Source organism: Carcharhinus amblyrhynchos, chromosome 25 (genome assembly GCF_965287045.1).
Source record: "Carcharhinus amblyrhynchos chromosome 25, sCarAmb.v2.hapA, whole genome shotgun sequence".
NCBI lineage: Eukaryota > Metazoa > Chordata > Chondrichthyes > Carcharhiniformes > Carcharhinidae > Carcharhinus > Carcharhinus amblyrhynchos.
The window spans coordinates 28,828,500-28,848,445 of NC_137348.1; the positions used below are offsets into that span (position 1 = coordinate 28,828,500).

At 43.0% G+C, this 19,946-nt stretch overlaps 1 protein-coding gene across 1 annotated transcript in view; it reads left to right on the forward strand.

The window, feature by feature from the left end:
• The window catches only part of cacna1ba (calcium channel, voltage-dependent, N type, alpha 1B subunit, a), a 621,447-nt gene that overhangs the window by 441,032 nt on the left and 160,469 nt on the right, over positions 1-19,946 (forward strand). The window contains exons 14-18 of the mRNA XM_080212160.1: positions 483-614; positions 3,140-3,212; positions 7,767-7,884; positions 8,768-8,835; positions 11,508-11,614. Of these exons, the coding sequence (XP_080068286.1) occupies positions 483-614; positions 3,140-3,212; positions 7,767-7,884; positions 8,768-8,835; positions 11,508-11,614 (498 nt within the window). The remainder of the gene's footprint in view (positions 1-482; positions 615-3,139; positions 3,213-7,766; positions 7,885-8,767; positions 8,836-11,507; positions 11,615-19,946) is intronic.

Here is a 19,946-nt window from a genome sequence, read left to right on the forward strand (position 1 = left end):
GGGGCGTATGTGCAAACTCCACGCAGACAGTGACTCAAGGCCAGAATTGAACACAGGCCCCGACACTGTGCTAACCACTGTGCCACCCTGTCACCCTTATCTTCCTAAATCACGTTGAATTTCAGTGCAAAGAGAACTTTACTTCTCTGAAACCTCCACTAATTGAAGTTTCTCAATATACAATTTTCACACACTCATTACTTATAGGTATCCTAAACGTTCACATACAAATTTGCATTCTCTCAATCAGTTTGACAGATACACGTCAATAAATGCTAAACATAACCAATATGATCAACATTTATCCAATAACACATGCAAATTTTATTGAAGTTTTCATTTTTCTACGAAGCATGTGATTTTAAGATTGAAGTAAGGGAGGAAAAAGTGAGCTGGCTTCCTTGCTCAATATCAGACAAGGTGTTGAAGGACTAACACTGTCGTTGGTGTTTTGCTAAGATGTTTGACCTGTGTTTTTAAAGGTACTGGAACTCATTGCGTAATCTGGTGGTATCTCTGCTGAACTCCATGAAATCTATCATCAGTCTCCTCTTCTTGCTATTCCTGTTCATCGTAGTCTTCGCCTTACTTGGAATGCAGCTCTTTGGGGGACAGTAAGTCACACTGTCGCATTGTATGAATTTAAAATTAGGTTTTTTTTTATAACTGGGAAACTTAAATGAAAGACAAAAGTTTGAAGTGCAGAATATAAACCAGATTGAAAGGGGAAGGGGAGCATGTGAATGTAATCTAGAAGCAGTGTGCAGAGGAGTGACTTTCAGGGCCTGTACACTGACAGAGGTTAGGGAGACTGACCGAGGCTATAGGTATTCCATAATTTTGAGCTCCGAAGGGTGGATAAACTTGCTTATCTTCTCATGGAAATAAGAACTAGGAGCAGGAGGAGGCCATTTGGCCCCTTGAGCCTGCCCTGCCATTCAATAAGATTAGGGCTGAGTTCTTTTTGTGAACTCAGTTCCATTTACCCGCCTGCTCACCATAACCCTTAATTCCTTTACTGTTCAAACGTTTATCTGTCCTTGCCTTAAAAACGTCCAATGAGGTAGCCTCAACTGTTTCACGGGGCAGTGAATTCCACAGATTCACAATCCTTTGGGTGAAGAAGTTCCTCCTCAACTCAGTCCCAAATCTGCTCCCTTTGGTTTTGAGGCTATGGCGCACCCCCCCCACCACCCCCCATCTAGTTCCAGTTTCACCTGCCAGTGGAAACAACTTCCCTGCTTCTATCTTACCTATTCCCTTCATAATCTTATATGTCTCTATTTGATTCTCCCTCATTCTTCTGTGTGGGGAGGGATTCTCCAGCCGTTCACGTCAGCGGGATTCTCCACAGTGAATGGAAGTTTGGCTGAGCGCCAAGTTCTCCGTCCTGTCTGGTAGCAGCAGCGGGGCATGAACAGGCAGGGAGTTCTGGCCCGTGGTGTCATGAAAGGGCTGTGGGGTTGGCCAGAGTTAGCTCACGTCTGGTAAAATTATGTATCGTAGAGGCCACCACCAGGAAGCCATGGGAAAAGTTGGCAGCACAAGTTGTGGTAACTCGGGGACTAAACTGAAACCTAGAGGGTGGAAGCAGGGGGCAGAGTGGGCACAGGATTTCCTTCTGGGGCCCTACTGTCTCTAACAGCACTCACTTATTTTATTTCAAACTTCTGGCCCTGGCTCCTGTTGCTAGCAGGCTTGGCTTGGCCAGTGACGTCACTGCTGTTCCTCCACACAGGCCTGAGATTAATCTAATCAATGCTCCATAAAATCATGAGGGGCATGGATAAGATGAATAACCAGGGTCTTTTCCGCAGGGCAGGGGTTTCTAAAACCAGAGGGCGTAGGTTGAAGGTGAGAGGGGAAAGATTTAAAATGGATCTGAGGGGCAGCTTTTTCACCCAGAGGGTGGCTAGTAAATGGAATGAGTTGCTAGAGGAGGTGGTAGAGGCAGGTACAGTTATAATTAAAAGACATTTGGATAGGTACATGGTTGGCAAAGATTTAGAGGGATATGGACCAAACTTAGGCGAATGGGGCTAGTTCAGTTTAGGAAATCTGGTCAGCATGGACGAGTTGGGCTGAAGGGCCTGTTTCAGTTCATCTCTATGACTGCTTCACACTCCAGTTTCCAACACGTATGGAAGGGGGTTAAAATATCCTCCAAAACGTCAGTATGGAACACAGTGCAATCGGTCTTGATTTCAGGACTGTACTCCATATGGACAAAGAGAAATAGTTGATACGTTCCAACACCAAGTGGAATAGGAAAGAAAGGTTCATACAATCCAGACTCAGAGTAAAGTAAAACACGAGATACGCTGAGTTGAGGGGGTTAGAAATCATGCAATATGACCACATCACAGAATTATAGAATCCCTTGAGTGCAGAAGGAGGCCGTTTGGCCCACGGAGCCTGCACCAACAGCAATCCCACCCAGGCCCTGTCTCTATAACATATTGTCTTTAATCCCCCTGACACTCAAGGTCAGTTCAGCATGGCCAATCTACCTAACTTGCACATCTTTGGAATGTGGGAGGAAATCAGAGCATTTGGAGGAAATCCACGCAAACACAGGGAGAACATACAAACACCACACACACACACACACACACACACACACACACACACACACACACACACACACACACACACACACACACACACACAGTCACCCAAGGCCAGAATTGAACCCAGGGCCTGGTGCTGAGGCAGCAGTGCTAACCACTGTGCCACCCAATGTATGTGGATATGCCACGTATTTACAGAGTTAATTATAAAACTACAAGAATACTTTGAAAATGGAGGAGCAACTTAAGATGGTGCCTGTCTTGTATTGAGCTGATGGCCTTACCTCTCTTGTGGGCTCGCTGTCATGCTCTGCAAATCCACAGCAAACATTTTAACAGCACAGAATGAATTTCAGTCCATTAGAGCCCCCCCAGTTTATCTGCATGGCCTGCTCATCACAACAACATCCATCATCAGGAACACTCAGATGCACCTTTGGAAGTTTTGCCCATGAATCATGCTGTTTTTAAGCACCGTTGCATTTTGTTTATGCTGTACTTGCTATTGGAATTGGCTTCACAATCTGCAGCAACAAACCAGATTCACCTGTGGTGTTGTTCATCTCCAGGTTTAATTTTGACAATGGAACGCCTCCTACAAATTTTGATACATTTCCTGCTGCGATTCTTACTGTGTTCCAGGTAAAAACAAATGAACAATGATTTTTATTTAAATTCATTAGATATTTTAAGTCATTAAATAGCTTTTTAATTTGCCTTATTTCTTGCATTCACTGTTGTATACAATACGCTTGCACTGAACACTAGACAATGTTGCTTGCAATAACTACAGATCACCCATGGCTTGACTAATTTTCCAGTTCTGTTGCACAATCGTCAATCCACTTTGATCAAGCAATAACCTTGGTGTGTGTTAGAATGTAACCAGTGACAACTTTGTATTGGATGCAATGTGACCAATGGTAACAAGCTGTAAGGGTCAGCTGACCCAGTGAACCAATTACAGAAGGATGTGATGGTCAGCTGACTCACTACAAATAAGAACCTGTTGGGAATTGTGGACAGCTGGATTGGCCCAGGGCAAGGCGCCAAGTTTGGAATAATGAAGTTTCTTTATTAAACACTTTCTTTAACTTACAAGTTAGAGTAAGTTTTGTTATATTTTTATTGTCTGCATTTGAAGAGTTCCTTCTGAAGAAACAGTATGCACCGTTCATAACAAGAAGAAGGAACTACTAGTTTGACTTTATAATTCAGCTCACCCAAATGCTTTGTGTTGTGGGAGAAGGAGGTCACTAAAATTGTCTGCAGTGTTCCTGGGTTACTAATACCAAACGTTAGCCAAGCGACCTGCTCCTCATCACTATCCAGTAATTTCTACTAGAAAGCAAGTTTAAAGTTTATTTATTAGTGTCACAAGTACACTTGCATTAATACAACAGTGAAGTTACTGTGAAAATCCCCGAGTCACCACACTCCGGCGCCTGTTTGGGTACACTGAGGGAGAATATTAGCACGGCCAATGCACCTAACCAGCATCTTGTTGGACTGTGGGAGGAAACCGGAGCATCCGGAGGAAACCCACACAGATAGGGGAGAATGTGAAGACTCCACACAGACAGTGACCCTAGCCGGGGAATCGAATCCAGGTCCCTGGCACTGTGAGGCAGCAGTGCTAACCACTGTGCCACCCCAATGCTGTGAGATGAGGAAACAATCAGGCTGCTCTATTCAGGAATGCTCACTTTATGAAGAATATCTCCTTGGGTGGGAAACTATCAAAAGCCACTTCTCGAAGAGAAATGGGGAAAAAATACTAGAATCCTGTGAGAAGAAGAGGATTGCAGCCAAGGTCTGATAAAACTGCACAATGTGTTCTCCCGTGAAAGAAACAAATCCTCTTCATAGACACATCTAAACTATATAAAAGTTGGAAGGTACCTGAGTGCATTGTTTTAACACAGTTCCCAAGTCATGGTCAGTGACTATTTTATGTAGAGTGGATCAGTGAGGCATTGCAATATTATTATATTGACAGTTATTACAAAGATCTGTATCTTTCAGTGAGATGGACATTTTTTGGGTTGAGTTTAATGTGGAAGTCTCAGAATCTAGGGTCAGATTTGATTATACCATCAGGCCGGGAATTTCCGGCCAAGTCTTGGTGGCATCCAACGCAGGAGATTTAGTGACCCAGCCAAAAGCCCATTGGCTTGCAGTGGGACTGGGCAATCCCAACAACAAAGGGGTCGGGACAATCCAGCACCCAACCAGTCAGGCCTCCTTGTGGTGGGGGGGATGCCACACCTCCGAGAGGTGCCAGCCAGAGAGTCAGCAGTTCTTCAGTTCCAGCTGTGCTATCACACAATCAGAAAGATCATAAGAAATAGAAGCAAGGAAAGGCCATTTGGTCCTTCGAGTCTCCTCCTCCAATCAATGAGATCATGCCTGTTCTGATTGTGGCCTTAACTCCACTTTCCTTCCTGGAATTTATAACCCCCTAAGTCCCTCATCAATAAAAGATCTATCTAACTCAGCCTTGACTGTTTTCGATGACCCAGTCTCCACTGCTGTCTGCAGAAGAGAATTCCACAGACTAATGACCCTCTGGTGGAAAAAAACATTCCTGTTCATCTCTGTCTTAAATGGGAGACGCCTTATTTTTTAAACTGTGCCCCCTAGTTCTAGCTTTCCTCATCAGAGGAATCATACTCTCAGCATTTCCTTAAATGTTTATACATTCTATAAGTGTGTTACAAGTAGGCTTGCATTAACACTGCGATTAAGTTGCTGTGAAAATCCCCTAGTCGCCACACTCCGGCGCCTGCTTGGGCACACTGAGCGAAAATTTAGCATGGCCAATGCGCCTAACCAGCATGTCTGTGGGAGGAAACTGGAGCACCCACGCAGACACGGCGAGAATGTGCAAACTCCACAGACAGTGACGCAAGCCGGGAATGGAACCTGGGTCCCTGGCGTGTGAGGCAGCAGTGCCAACCATGTGCCACTTTGCCATCCAGTCTGCCACTGCTTTACTATCTTCTTCCCTTTTATGTTCTCAATTTCTCCTTCCATCCCTCCAGTTGAGGACTCTGGATCTGTACTCGTTGGAGTTTAGAAGGATGAAGAGAGGATCTTATTGAAACTTACAGGATACTGCAAGGCCTGGATAGAGTGGATGTGGAGAGGATAAGTAGTAGGAAAAACTAGAACCAGAGGGCACAACCTCAGGCTAAAGGGACGATCCTTTAAAACAGATGAGGAGGAATTTCTTCAGCCAGAGAGTAGTGAACGTGTGGAACTCTTTTGGCGCAGAAGGCTGTGGAGGCCAGGTCATTGAGTGTCTTTAAGACAGAAATAGTTAGGTTCTTGATAAGGGGATCAGGGGTTATTGGGAAAAAGCAGGAGAATGGGGATGAAGTAAATATCAGCCATGAATGAATGGCGGAGCAAACTCGACGGGCCGAGTGGCCTAGTTCTGCTCCTAGGTCTTATGGTCTTTTGCATGTTCTCAGTTGGGGGGGGGGTGGGGTTGGTACTTTCCTGAGTTCATTGTCACTGGTAACTCCTGTAAATTAATTTGATGCCCACAACAATGCAAAAGATGTACAAAGAGCACATATTTTTGCAACCACCGCCCCCGCAAATATTTAAGCAAATAATCACAAGAGCTAAAGACCGCGGTAACAAACCTTTACCCTGGACCTAGGATACTGGCACTTGTCACATGTGGCTGCATCATTTTCTCAGCGGCTTGGGCCATTGAACCAATGAATACTTAAATTGACTTAATTAATAAAGAGGAAGCATTACCAAAGAAATGAAAAAAGTATTTCTCTAGGCTGCTGGAAACATTAAATAATAAAGGCACCACTCACAAATAGGTCATGTGGAATGGAATAGCAGAAAGTAACATGGTATACAGTCTGCCAGGTTATTCTCTCTGTGCCCCGTGCTTTCACACCCTCCCCTCCTCTGGATTATCTCCTCACCTTACCTCCACATTCACCTGCCTCAATGTAAAAGCCTCACAACTTCTTGCTCTTCCCAGCTGGCAAACTGCATTGGTTAGACATACAGAGCTCACTCAATCCATGCCCAGGCTTCCCCAAGCCTCCTGGCAACAGCAATCGGTGGGGAAGCAGGCACACCCCATCTGCTACCCCACGCTTTGCATCATTAAAATTGCCCTTGTTCCCTACACAAAAGTTTTAGACACAGCTGTCATTGAAATCTCCTGTCTCAGCTTGGATCCTAATTCTGTATCAAGGGAACAAGCAGCTTTGAAGTTCTAATTAAACAAAAGATAGTAGATAACTACACGCCTTGTAGTTAAATTCGATCAAAGGCGATACATCAATACTGAATGGATAGTCAGTTTTCGATGACAGCTCTCTGTGATTGAATATAAGTGCTCGTTTGATTTGATTTATTATTGTCACATGTATTGGTATACAGTGAAAAGTATTGTTTCTTATGCACTATACAGACAAAAGCATACCATCTGAGTACATAGGGGAGAAGGAAAGGAGAGGGTGTTCTGGTCATTCAGACAATTCCTATATTAGCTTATGCATATCTGATCCCTCAGTTAATGGTAGAGAGGTCTATTCATAGAATCCTACAATGCAGAAGGAGACCATTGAGTCTACACTGACCGCAATCCCATCCAGGCCCTATCCCCATAACCCCATGCATTTACCCAACTAGTCTTCCTGACACTAAGGGGCAATAGCCAATCAACCTAACCCGTACATTTTTCGGACTTTGGGAGGAAACCTGCACAGACACGGAGAATGTGCTAACTCCACATAGACAGTGACCCAAGCTGGGATTTGAACCTGGGTCCTTGACGCTGTGAGACAGTGGTGCGAAAAACTGTGCCATCGTGTCGCCTATTGTGAGACCTTGGGCTGAATGTTATGGTTTTATCATGGAGGGGATTGGGGTCAGAAAATGTGGCGAACCATTCAAAAGCCCATCGACTTCAATGAGAACAGAAAATCCTGCCGACAATGGGTGTGAATCCTCACTTGCTGTTTCTAGCAATGCAAAATACAAGGTTCAACAGATAAGAAGCATATTTTTGGCCTGGAGACTTTGGTGGTTAATAGATATTGAGAACCTTTCTGATTTAAACATTTCAAGTTTGTAGACAATTGAAGTTTTTCAGTCAGTAATGTCGATAAGTGTGAATGAAACAATTGAATCTATTCTTCCATTGTTATTGCACAGATCTTGACGGGTGAAGACTGGAATGCCGTGATGTATTTTGGAATAGAATCGCAAGGAGGAGTTAAGAAAGGAATGTTTTCATCTGTTTATTTCATTATCTTGACACTGTTTGGCAATTGTATCCTTTGAATCTTGATCGTTAACGGTTGTTGAAGTGTCACAGCTTAAGATTTAGACACTTGTTTACCACCAGTTACTGAGGAGTGTTGCTGACCTTCAATTCAGCAGAAATGGCATAAATCTGAAGGAGAAGCCAGATTGTGTCTCACAATCAAAAGATTTTCCTTGCCAGCTGAGCTTAAAGCAACTTCAGCATCACAAATGGTACAAATATTTGTCTCGCTGATCGCCTGGCTTCTCCTTCCAAACTGCTGGAGCATGTGTGGAAGCATCCCTACAGTGCAGAGACGAATAGGATCTGTGTGGAATTTATTGTTGGTGCCAGACTCATAGAGTCCTTACAGTGCAGAAGAAGGCCATTTGGCCCATCGAGCCCATTGTGGCCAGTGCAGACTCGATGGGCCAAATGCCCTCCTTCTGCACTGTAGGGATTCTATGATATGAACCTGCATCAACAATAAATCCCACACAGGTTCAATTCCCATAACCCCATGCATTTATCCTAGCTAGTTCCCCTGACACTAAGGGCCAATTTAGCACGGCCAATCCACCTAATCCGTATATCTTTGGAGTGTGGAAGGAAACCGGAGCATCCGGAGGAAACCCATGCAGACATGGGCAGAACGTGCAAACTCCACGCAGACATGGACAGAACGTGCAAACTCCACACAGACAGTCACCTAAGGCCAGAACTGAACCTGTATCCCTCATATGCAGTAAGGCAGCAATGCTAATCATGTGCCACTTTGCCTTCCAAATGAGTTTGCGAATGAGTTAACGAGTGGACAAGATGAGAACGCAAAATGTGTTGCGGAGGCTTTTAATACTCTTTTAACTTTGACCTTAAAACAAATGTATTTCCTTAGCTTGATCATGAACAGATACACTTCTCAATGTCTTCTTGGCCATTGCAGTTGACAACCTGGCAAATGCACAAGAACTGACAAAGGTTTGCTCTTCAAATCATTCCCTTGTAAATATTTTGAGGCGAAGTGCAAATGATTCCTCTTGGCTCTTATTATGTGTTTTGTTTATGATGGGACACAAAATAGCCTTTTGTTATGCTGAGGAATGGATTACTTTTATTAAGGAGTGGGACAGTTTTAAAAGCGCAAAGCGCTTACGGTCCTCAAGGCACTAATTTGACAAACCACACATTGTAGAACAAATATAATTAATTGCACATCACACATAATGAGTGGGATTTTACTACCTCACTCATCCTGAAATCATAAAATCCCATCCGAGGTCAACAGACCTTCCTATTGTCCGCCCCTCATCCGCTCTGATTCCCATGGAGGGCAGGGCGGTAAAGTTCTAGCCAATGAGTTTTTTTTCTATTATGTTCAGCTCAGAAGCTTGTCTGAGAGAACTGAATTGCATTATGGTCATTAAATGCAAGAATGTTTCCATTTCTGACCAAAGTGGGCTAAACTCATGTATGTAGTCATAGTAGCGATAAAAATATTATGTTGTGGAAAGCAAAATGTTTCACTCTGTGGTAGTTATTTTGTGCAATTGTTGTCACAGAGGATCTGTTGTCAGTAGACAGATGCCAGGTACTTTCAGGCAGGCTATAGGAGAAATTGAGGAGCATCCTATATACAATCTAGCAGGAGATTTAACTGCACCACTTGTCCAGAGATGAACAGATCACATTCATAGAATCACAGAATCCTACAGTGCAGAAAGAGGACGTTTAGTTTAAATGAGTGGACAAAAAATTGGTGGACAAATTCTAATGTGGGAAAATATGAACGTGCCCACTTTGGCAGGACGAATAGAAAATCAGCATATTATTTAAATGGAGAGAGACTGCAGAACTCTACGATACAGAGATTTAGGTGTCCTGATCCATGAACCACCATAAGTTGGTATGCAGGTACAGCAAGTGATTAAATAAAGGCAAATGGAATGCTTGTGTTTATTGCAAGGAGAATTGCATATAAATGTAGGGAAATGTTCCTCCATCTGTACAAGGTCTACTGAGAGTGTGCTTGGAGTAATATGCTGTTTTGCTTTTTGAAGTTAATTGATTAGTGTCACAACAAGGCTTACACTGCATTAAAGTTGCTGTGAAAAATCCCCTAGTCGCCACACTCTGGCACCTGTTCGGGGCAATTTAACATGGCCAATGCATCTAACCATCACGTCTTTCAGACTGTGGGAGGAAACCAGAGCAGCTGGAGGAAAACCAGAGCACATGGGGAGAACGTGCAGACTCCGTACAGACAGTGACCCAAGCTGGGAATCGAAACCAGGTCTCTGGCACTGTGGTGCAGCAGTGCTAAACACTGTGCCACTGTACTGTCCAATTTTTGGTTTTGGTTTTCTTACTGAAGAAATGATATCATTGCATTAAAAGCTGTTCAGAGAAGATTCCATTGACTGATCCTTGGGAACAAGGGCTTATGCTGTGAAGCAATATTAGCAAGTTGGACCTATGCTCAATGGAGTTTAGAAAATTGAGAGGTGATCTTATTGAAATATATATGTCAGAATTCTCTGGCTGTTCATACTGGCGGAATTCTCTGGTCTCGCCAGCAATGCACCTTATCCATGGGTTTCCCAGTAATATGGGGTGGCTTCAATGGGAATTCCCATTGACAGCGATGGGACCAGAGGATCCATTGCCAGCGAGCTGCACACTGCCTCTTGCTGCCAAGAAAAACACTGAAAGGAGGCCAGAGAATCTCACCCAAAAGATCCTGAGATTACTTGACAGGGTGGATGCTGAGAGAATGTTTCCCCTTGTGGGGGAAGCCTAGTGTTACTCTGCTGAGCAGGCACCTGGTAAGGGCCCTTGGTCCGTTTACTGGAGCCCGTTAGATGGACAGATACACCCCCAGACATGGTGATACATTGACAGTGTTATTTTACTTTCATAGTTTCGTAGAATGACGTGTCAGCATAGAAGGAGGTAATTTATCCAAGTCACTGCACTTCTAACTCCTTCTCCCTCATCCTTCATGTTTTCCTTTCTAAGTACCTATCCAATTCTTGTTTTGATTATTTCTATTGCATCTGCCTCCATCATCTTTTCAGGGAGTATCTTCTAGATCATAATAACTCACTGCAATGGGGGGAAAGAAAAGACCTCTTAATGTGTCTGCTCCCTTTTTCTTCATTAAATAACTTAAGTCTCCGTCCTCTGGTTACTGACCATTCTGTCAGTGGAAATGGTTTCCTCCAATGATAAAGGCAAAATACTGTGGATGCTGGAATCTGAAACAAAAGCAGAAAATGCTGGGAAATCTCAGCAGGCCTGACAGCATCTGTGGAGAGAGATATGAACCAATGATTCAAGTCTGGATCGAATGTTGGCTCTATTCTGTCTCCACAGAAGCTGTCAGACCTGCTGAGATTTTCCAGCATTTTCTCGTTCCTCTCATCTGTTGTCAAAGCCTCTTCAATTTTTGTTTTCTAGTGTTTCTAAATAACATTCTGCCTTAGAAATGCCCCTGGGGAAAAGAAAGATTTCAGTGTTTGTGTTTTGAAAATCTTGGCACATATTTCATGCCTCGAAGGATTAGAGAAACATTTCAGGGTCAGTGGAAATGCACAGGCACTGAATGGAATAATATGAATCTCAGAACCACCTCCTGCCATTTCACTCTTCAGGATGAAGAAGAGATGGAAGAAGCCAACATCCAAAAGAATACCATCCAGAAGGCGATGGAGGTTGCAGATGTCAGTCCAATCTCTGCGACCAACCTGTCCATAGCAGCGTAAGTTCAGAATTTATACAGTGACATTCTGCATGCAAATATATTTCTAGAAGTACTATTGCACTTCAGTTGCTCTCTGCATGACATCAAAATTTTTGACATTTGTTTATTTTCATTTATAAGTGTTCTTTTATTTATCATATTTTAGTTCAGATATTTTAATTTTGTCTTTGACCTCTGAGACTTTTGGGCCATGGAATCTGCATCTATCATAAAGTGCTCATGATTAACATCTACAAAACTGGCTTCATCGTCAAATCATAGAATCCTACAGTGCAGAAGGAGGCCATTCAGCCCATCAAGTATGCACCAATCACAATCCCACCCAGACCCTATCCCCATTACCCCATGCATTTACCCTAGCTAGTCCCCCTGCCACTAAAGGGCAATTTAGCCTGGCCAATCTCACCTAACACCCATATCTTTGGATAATGGGAGGAAACAGGAGCACCCAGAGGAAACCCATGTAGACACAGGGAAAATGTGCAGATTTGGCATAAACAGTGACCCAAGTTGGGAATCACCTGATGGTCGGGCCACTAAAGTGGCTAAAAAAGAGAAAATATAGATAGCCAGGGCACTTCTACCCTCTCACTCTTTAAAACCCCTTGTGGAAGACTGAATTTAGAGTGAAGGCAAGGTCATGCTGAAAAATCTTGTCTTCTCATGTTCTTTACCTCCTGACTTACTGCCCAAGTTCATGCTGAAAATTGTTCATTTGGAAAAGCTGCCAGAAGGCTGTTGGTGACTTTGGATGCATATTTGAGTGAGTATCTTTTTACAAATTTGTTTGTGGGATGAGTGTGTTGCTGGCAAAGCCAACGGTGTCCCCCTTCTCTCATTGCCCTTGAGAAAGTTATGATGAGCTGCCTTCTTGAACAGCTGCAATCCATCTGATGTAGGCTATTCTGTTAGCAAAACAAGTTCCAGAACTTTGACCCTGAGACAGGCAATGTGGTTCCAAGTCAGTGTGGTTTGGAGGAGAATTTTGCAGCTTGGTGGTGTTCTCATGGGTCTGCTGCCCTTGTCTTTCTGGATGGTAGGGCTCACAGGTTTGAAGATGCAGTCAAAGAGTGCTTGATAAGTTGATTGCATTGGAGTGGAGGCAACAGATGTATTTATGCTGTATGGGTTGCTGGACTGTTTTGTCCTGGATGGTGTTAAACTTCTTGTTTAGTTGAAGCCGCATTCATCTAGGCAAATGGAAAGTATTCCACCATATTCCTGACTTATCTTTGGCGGACAGGCCTTGGGGAGTCAGGAGATGAGTTACTTGCCACAGAATTCCCAGCCTCTCTGACCATCTCTTATAGCCACAGCTTTTGTATGACTAATTAAGAGTTTTCAATTTTCTACACTCCTCCAAAATAATTCAAAGAAAGTTTCTGGACAAGAACTATATTTCAGATGCTGAAGATTGGATCATGAGGTGACTGGGAAAAGAATGATATGACTTGATTTATTATTGTCACATGTATTGGGATACAGTGAGAAGTATTGTTTCTTGTAGACCATACAGATAAAACATACCGTTCATAGAGTACATAGGGGGAAAAAGAAAGGACAGGGTGTAGAATATAGTGTTACAGTTAGGGTGAAGAAAAAGATCAGCTTAATGTGCGATAGGACCATTGAAAAGTCTGATGGCAACAGGGAAGAAGCTGCTCTTGGTATGTGATCTCAGATTTTTGTATCTTTTTGTGACTTGTAATTGTTATCTCCTGGAACCTGTTGGATTGAACCTATGGGCTCAAAGTGAATATTTTCCCAGCTTTTTCTAAGTTATCCCCAGGTCATGTTTTAACTTTGCCGGTGAGGTTTTGCACCCATAGGGATGATATGTGTGGATGCGGCAGATACCTGACCTTTCCTCATCCTGTGCTAACCAGCCAAGTCACTCCCGTTGGGAGTGGTATTTCTGGGTTTGGTGGGGGTGAAGTGGTGAGTAAATATAAAGTCATATTCCATTGCTTAATGTCTATTTTTTTTCTAATTATTTCAAGTCTTTTATAATTTGCAATGTCAGCAATGCTTTGGTTGCACTCGGCAGTGCCATTCAGTTCATTATGATGGTACAATTAGAATTAAAGACATTAATTAACGCTTCACAAGTATTTATATAGATTAAGCCATGTTTTCTGTTTGCTTCCCTACTTTAGTTTGAATGAAGAAGCATTTCATTTTGGCTGTGTTTTTTTTTTCTGTTCAGCTTTTCGTTGCTTTAATTTGAGTTTTACGAAGGTGAGTTGATATGCTTGTAATCAGCCCCGAAACCTATCCTTGCACTTTCCTCGAACAGCGGTATTTTGGTCCGATCCTCTGTGTTCCTTAAGTTGCTTTGTTTTGATCAGAAGCTAAACAGCGGCAAAAGCAAGAAGCGGAGATAAATTGTGCAAATTGCAGGGCACAGAAGCCACATTTAGCAAATGATCCAACCCAATAATTGCTGTGCTTTTTTAGCTACCTTCTGACAAGGTCGGGAGCTTTAGCAAAATGCGATGTAGCATTGATCTGGTCTATTTAATTTGTTTTATCCAATTCACCATCTTGCAGAATAATGGCTTCATTATTCACTGCAGAACAATGGCGAGCATTAGCCTCGGTTTTGCCTGCGCTGAGAGATTTTCTCCACTGTGACAAACACATCAGCAAAGACATTAGGGGCATTCTGTGTCCAGCCCGGCTTTATGCGGCCCATATATCTGTTCAACCCCTGACTGCAGATTATTAAAAATGGTTAATATATTTCTAGAAAGATATTGCAGGTGCCAATTTTGTTGGGAGACAAGGGAAGTCTGGATATTAATGCCGAAAAGTTGCTATTGTTCACGTTGCTGAGATCATACAGTCCCGCTGACGGTGCACCCCCAACGGCGAGGGTGCATTCAACAGGAAACCCCATTGACACCAGCGGACTGTAAGATCCCACTGCCAGCGAGCGGTGCGCCACCTCCCGTTGCCGCAAAATGCATCACGGACAGGGAAAAATATCTTGCCCAATATGTCCGATTAGTTAACAAGCAGTTGATCATACCTGCCGGAATTTTACTGCAATGCCTGTCCCGGAATTAGGGCGGACGAGACTCGCAGAACGGCATTCTCCATTGGCCTCAGGCGGGATCTTAAGAGCTTTCATAAGATTCGTAAAATTCCGGCAATCATGTCAATTTTCTTTTATAAAACGGCTGTATTTAGATAGCAAATACCAATAAATCTCCCAAGTTGTTTATGTGGATTAAAACTACCCAAAGGGTAAGATTGCAAATTTTCAAATCTTCATCCTGACACCCCCCTCGTCCCAAAAAAAACAATTCTTTCCTTCCTTTGTTTTGTCGCTGAGTGTTTCCATTTGTTGTCTTTGCTGTATCTTATTATAAAGCAACTTAATTCACCTTCCTTTCCTGTGACTGAAACATGGTAAGTAATTATCTTGGTGAATGAGTTGATGCACTCCCCTTTTTCCCTCTGGTTTTGTGTGATATTGCCTCACCCCTTTGGGCCGTGCTGTTAGATTTTTGTTTTGCTTTGATTCGTCACTCATCTTTATACTCTCTTTGAAATTGTGATTGTAGGAATGAATTTTACAAAAGTGCTCCGTGTATTTCCCCCATGAAGGGTCCGACTGGTATTGCTGGTACTTTAAATGGAAGCAGGAAGGAGTCGGAAAGTTGAAGCGTTGAGATTAACTATTGTTTAGCTGAGAGTGACTCAGTGTCAGTAGCAGTTTTCACCAGAGCAACTGCCCTGACCAAGTCTGTGGAGGTGGAGTCCCAGACATATGCAACCTACCTGTGAATATGATGGAGCCTGTTGATCTTTTCCCAATGTATTTTTTGTCTCATCTTTTTTGCATGTGCAGTTTTGTAAAGCAAAATCGAGGTGCTCTATCTCGCAGCTCGTCAGTCTCCAGCGTAAATTCACCGTGAGTTGCTCTCTGTTACAATATTATACCGTAACCCCTTCAGAAAGTGTCATTCACCATTGTAACACTGGGTGTGAAGAGCGGATGTTGTAAACATGCAGTGGCTGTGCTCTTCCTACTGTCTGGACAACTCTGTTTTTTCGTCTACTCCATTCACTGTCATTGGTGGCTTCTGTGCTTTTTGATATCTTGGCACTTTATTGTGTTCCTTTGACCTTTCTGCGGTAAATCAGGTAACATATCAACTTGAACAAGGAAGTCGAGATTCTACATCACCTAAACATAGGTCAGAGCAATCCTCATTTTGTCAAATTGCATAGCTAAAGCCACAATAAAATTGCTTGCTCACAAATTAAATAGCTCTGTGCCAAAATCAATTAGAACTAATTGGACCCCAAATTTTGTTTTCTGAATGAATGAAGTTGGCAAGGATACCATTATACTCTAATTTCATCCAATGTCTAATTGCCTTTAAGCACCTCATGATTTAAAAACTGAGTTAAATTTAAAATTTTAAAGAATTGTCTTAATCCGATCGTAGCTGATGATATCTAAGATGGGATAGATCTATCTCCTAGGTGTAGAGATAAATGCATCACTTACTCGAATGATGGCGGTTAAAGCCTTCATCCATGTTATTGATTTCAGAGACATATATGGCACAACCTTACCAGCCACTCCCGCTGCAGTGAGGTCGGAGAATTTGGCACCCGGCCAAATCTGTGTCCACGACAGTGGGATGGGAAAATCCCACTGGTGTGCACGGTTGTAACATTCTGGCCAAAGATTTTAATATAGAAAATACAAGCAAGAATAGGCCATTCAGCCCTTCGAGCCTGCTCCCCCATTCATTTTGATCATGGCAGATCGTGAAGCTAAATATCCTGATCCCACCTCACCTGCACCACCACACTCACCCCCCCCGCCGCCAAATATCCCTTGATCCCTTTAGCCCCAAGAGCTATATCCAATTCCTTCTTGAACTGTGTTTTGGCCTCAACTACGTTCTGTAGTAGTGAAATCCGCCACACTGAGTGAAGAAATTTCTCCTCACCTCAGTCCTAAAAGATTTACCCCTTTATCCTCAAACTATGACCCCGAGTTTTGGACTCCTCCGCCACATTAATTTTATGACCTTCTTGAAACTCTGATAGTGACATATATGTAGTTTCAGAGGTGAGATGCAGAACATTGTCTTGGCCATTCAGTTTCTTATTTTTGATGCATGTTTTTAATTTAAGAACATAAGAACATAAGAAATAGGAGCAGGAGTAGGCCATCTGGCCCTTCGAGCCTGCCCCGCCATTCAATAAGATCATGGCTGATCTGTCGTGGCTCAGTTCCACTTTCCCGCCCTCTCCCCATAACCCTTAATCCCCTCTCTTATCAAAAACCCATCAACCCGCTTCTTAAAAATATTTAGCGAGGCAGCCTCCACCACTTCAACGGGCAGAGAATTCCAGAGATTCACCACCCTTTGAGTGAAGAAGTTCCTCCTCAACTCCGTTCTAAACCGCCCCCCCTTTATCTTGAGGCTGTGCCCCCTAGTCCTACTGTCTTTTTTGAGCGGGAAGAGTCTCTCCACCTCTATCCTATCCATCCCATTCATCATCTTATACGTCTCAATGAGATCTCCCCTCATTCTTCTAAACTCTAACGAGTACAAGCCTAGTTTATTCAGCCTCTCCTCATAGCTCAACCCCCTCAACTCCGGTATCAGCACTGGTATTTTGTTGTGGAGGCATTCAGTTTTCTAAGATACTTTGCAAAATGTTTAGTATCGGAGGAAGTGAATCAGAAAAGCAAATGAATTTTAGAATTTTTTTGTTTCTTTAGGTCCTTCATCCGAATTTAATTTTATTTCTGTCAGTTTTTTCTTGCTGTGCAGAAGGAAAGTAGAGGCTTGAAATTGATGGTGTTCAGTGTTGCTGCCTGAATGTCTGGTGGGCTTGTTGCATTTTAAATGGCTTAATGCGCCCGTTAACATGGCGGAGAAAGCTATTAAAAACCAATGCTGTAACTGTAATATAGGCCCTGAATAATTGCAGTCAGCAGCAAAGTAAGAGAACTCACCACTGACCCAGAAAAAAACTGCCCATAAATATCTAGCGATCCCTGTGTTAGGAATTTCCCCTTTCCGGATAGCAGTTTAAATCTTGTCATAGAATAGTATCATATAGTGCAGAAGGAGGCCATTCAGCCCACTGGGTCTGCAACAGTTGTCTGTCAGAGCATCTTCCCCAGGCCCACCCCACACACTTAATCCCCCTAACCTACACATTTTTAGATGTTAAGGGGCAATTTAGCATGACTAATCCACCCAACCTGCACATCTTTGGAGTGTGGGAGGAAACCGGAGCACCCGGAGGAAACCCACGCAGAATGTGTGAACTCCAAACAGGCAGTCGCCCAAGGCTGGAGTTGAACCTGGGACCCTGGCAGTGTGAAGCAGTAGTGCTGACCATTGTGCCACCATTTTGCTCTCTTGCGCCAAGTCAGTGATAACCCCATGTGTAACAGCAGTAATGTCAGCAGGCAAGTAAGTAACTTATCACATTGCAATATTTTCACTCGAGCAGTTTAAACCAATAAATGTCTTTTTCATTAAATTTATATTTTCAACTAGTGGAATAGATGTATGACTGTATTAAGACAGAGGCTAAAATAAAGATAAGCAGAGGTTTTTTTTTAAAGTGGAATTCTTAATCTTTGTGGAATGTCACATTTCTCCACAATGTAAATTTGCTCTTCAAAGTAATAATGAGGTTCATAAGGTCCCTTCAGTACAGAAGGGGGACAATTCAGCCCATCAAGCCTGCACTAACAACAATCCCACCCAAGCTCTATCCTCGTAACCCCACACGTTTACCCTGCTAGTCCCTCTGACACTAAGGAGCAATTCAGCATGCCCAGTCAATCTAACTTGCACATCTTTGGACCGTGGGAGGAACCCCAAGCACCCAGGGGAAACCCACGCAGACACAGGAGGAACTTGTAGACTCCACACAGACAGTCATCCAAGGCCAGAACTGAACCTGGTCCCTAGCGTTGTGAATCAGCGGTGTAAACTACTGTGCCACCATGCTGCCTTAGTGTGTTATTTAAAAACCCAGTTACACCTCATTTAACAGGGTGTATCTCTTTCAAGAGGTTTTACAGTGAGAATAACAGTGTAGATAAAAGTGGTAGACTCTTCAATTCATTATTGCAAGGGAGATTGATTACAATTTGTGAAAAGCTCTACAGCACAAAACTCTGGAGGAACATGGACTCTCAATCAGCAGCTTCTGGAATTCCATGTTCTTTTATGTATGTGTGGACTTGCAAAGTCGATTTCAGTGGAGTAATGGCAGCAAAAGCTGACAGTTTCGCCATAATTACCACTGCAAAATCGGCGCCATTGTAATATTACATGGCAAGCTTTCGAAACTCTTATGTTTTCGTGGTACACACTTGGCGGGAGTGGGGGGAGGGTGACATATCCCATTTAATTTGATTGGGTACCAATATTAATGGTCAAAATCTTGCACGCTGAATTATTCCACTTGATGCCTCAGCGTTTTACTGTAGGAACAACGAGAATTAACACTTCCAGCCATGCGATGGATTAAAACATCTTGCGCTAGATTTTAAATAATTTGGAAATTATAATTACCTTAGCAAACGGATTGCAGGCATTAAAATATAGGCACTGAGGCTTTGTGACTTACCGAGAAGCTAGATTTTCTAGTTATTAAGAGCTTATTTAAAATAAACTAAGTTCGGATGCAATCGTTTCAATAACTCCCCTCGGAAAGGACAATAAAATAGTTTAAAGGATGCCCAGATAAGTATAAATCAAAGATGTTATTCATAGAATACAGCACAAACAGGCCCTTCGGCCCACAAGTTGCACCAATCACATCCATACCTACCAGGCCATAGAACTATCTGTAACTCCCAATCCCATTAATTCCCATGTACTCATCCAGAAGTCTTTTAAAAGACCCCAGCGAGTTCACCTCTACCACCACCGACGGCAGCCAGTTCCACTCACTAATTTGCTCTTGTTGTTCCTTCAATAAGGAACAATATGAACAAATTATTGCTGCAGAGGGTCACTCACCTTGAATGATAAAATGCTAGGCATTCTGACCATTGTGCTCCAGCTCTGAACGTGTTACTTTTCAGCTGAAACTACTTGTGTGCTTTGTACCGTGGAGTCATTATATGTCCCAAAGGTCGTTTTGTTGTCTCACGTGAATGCTCCTATCCGGCTTTTTATTTTTAAACGCGTTTCTTTGTACCACTTGGAGCATTTGTCTATGCGTGTGTGTGTTCTTGTATATTCCCACTCACTATTTGTAGCAAGTGTGATTCTGTGCTTCTGAAGAATTATTGTCACAAGTAGGCTTACGATAACACTGCAAT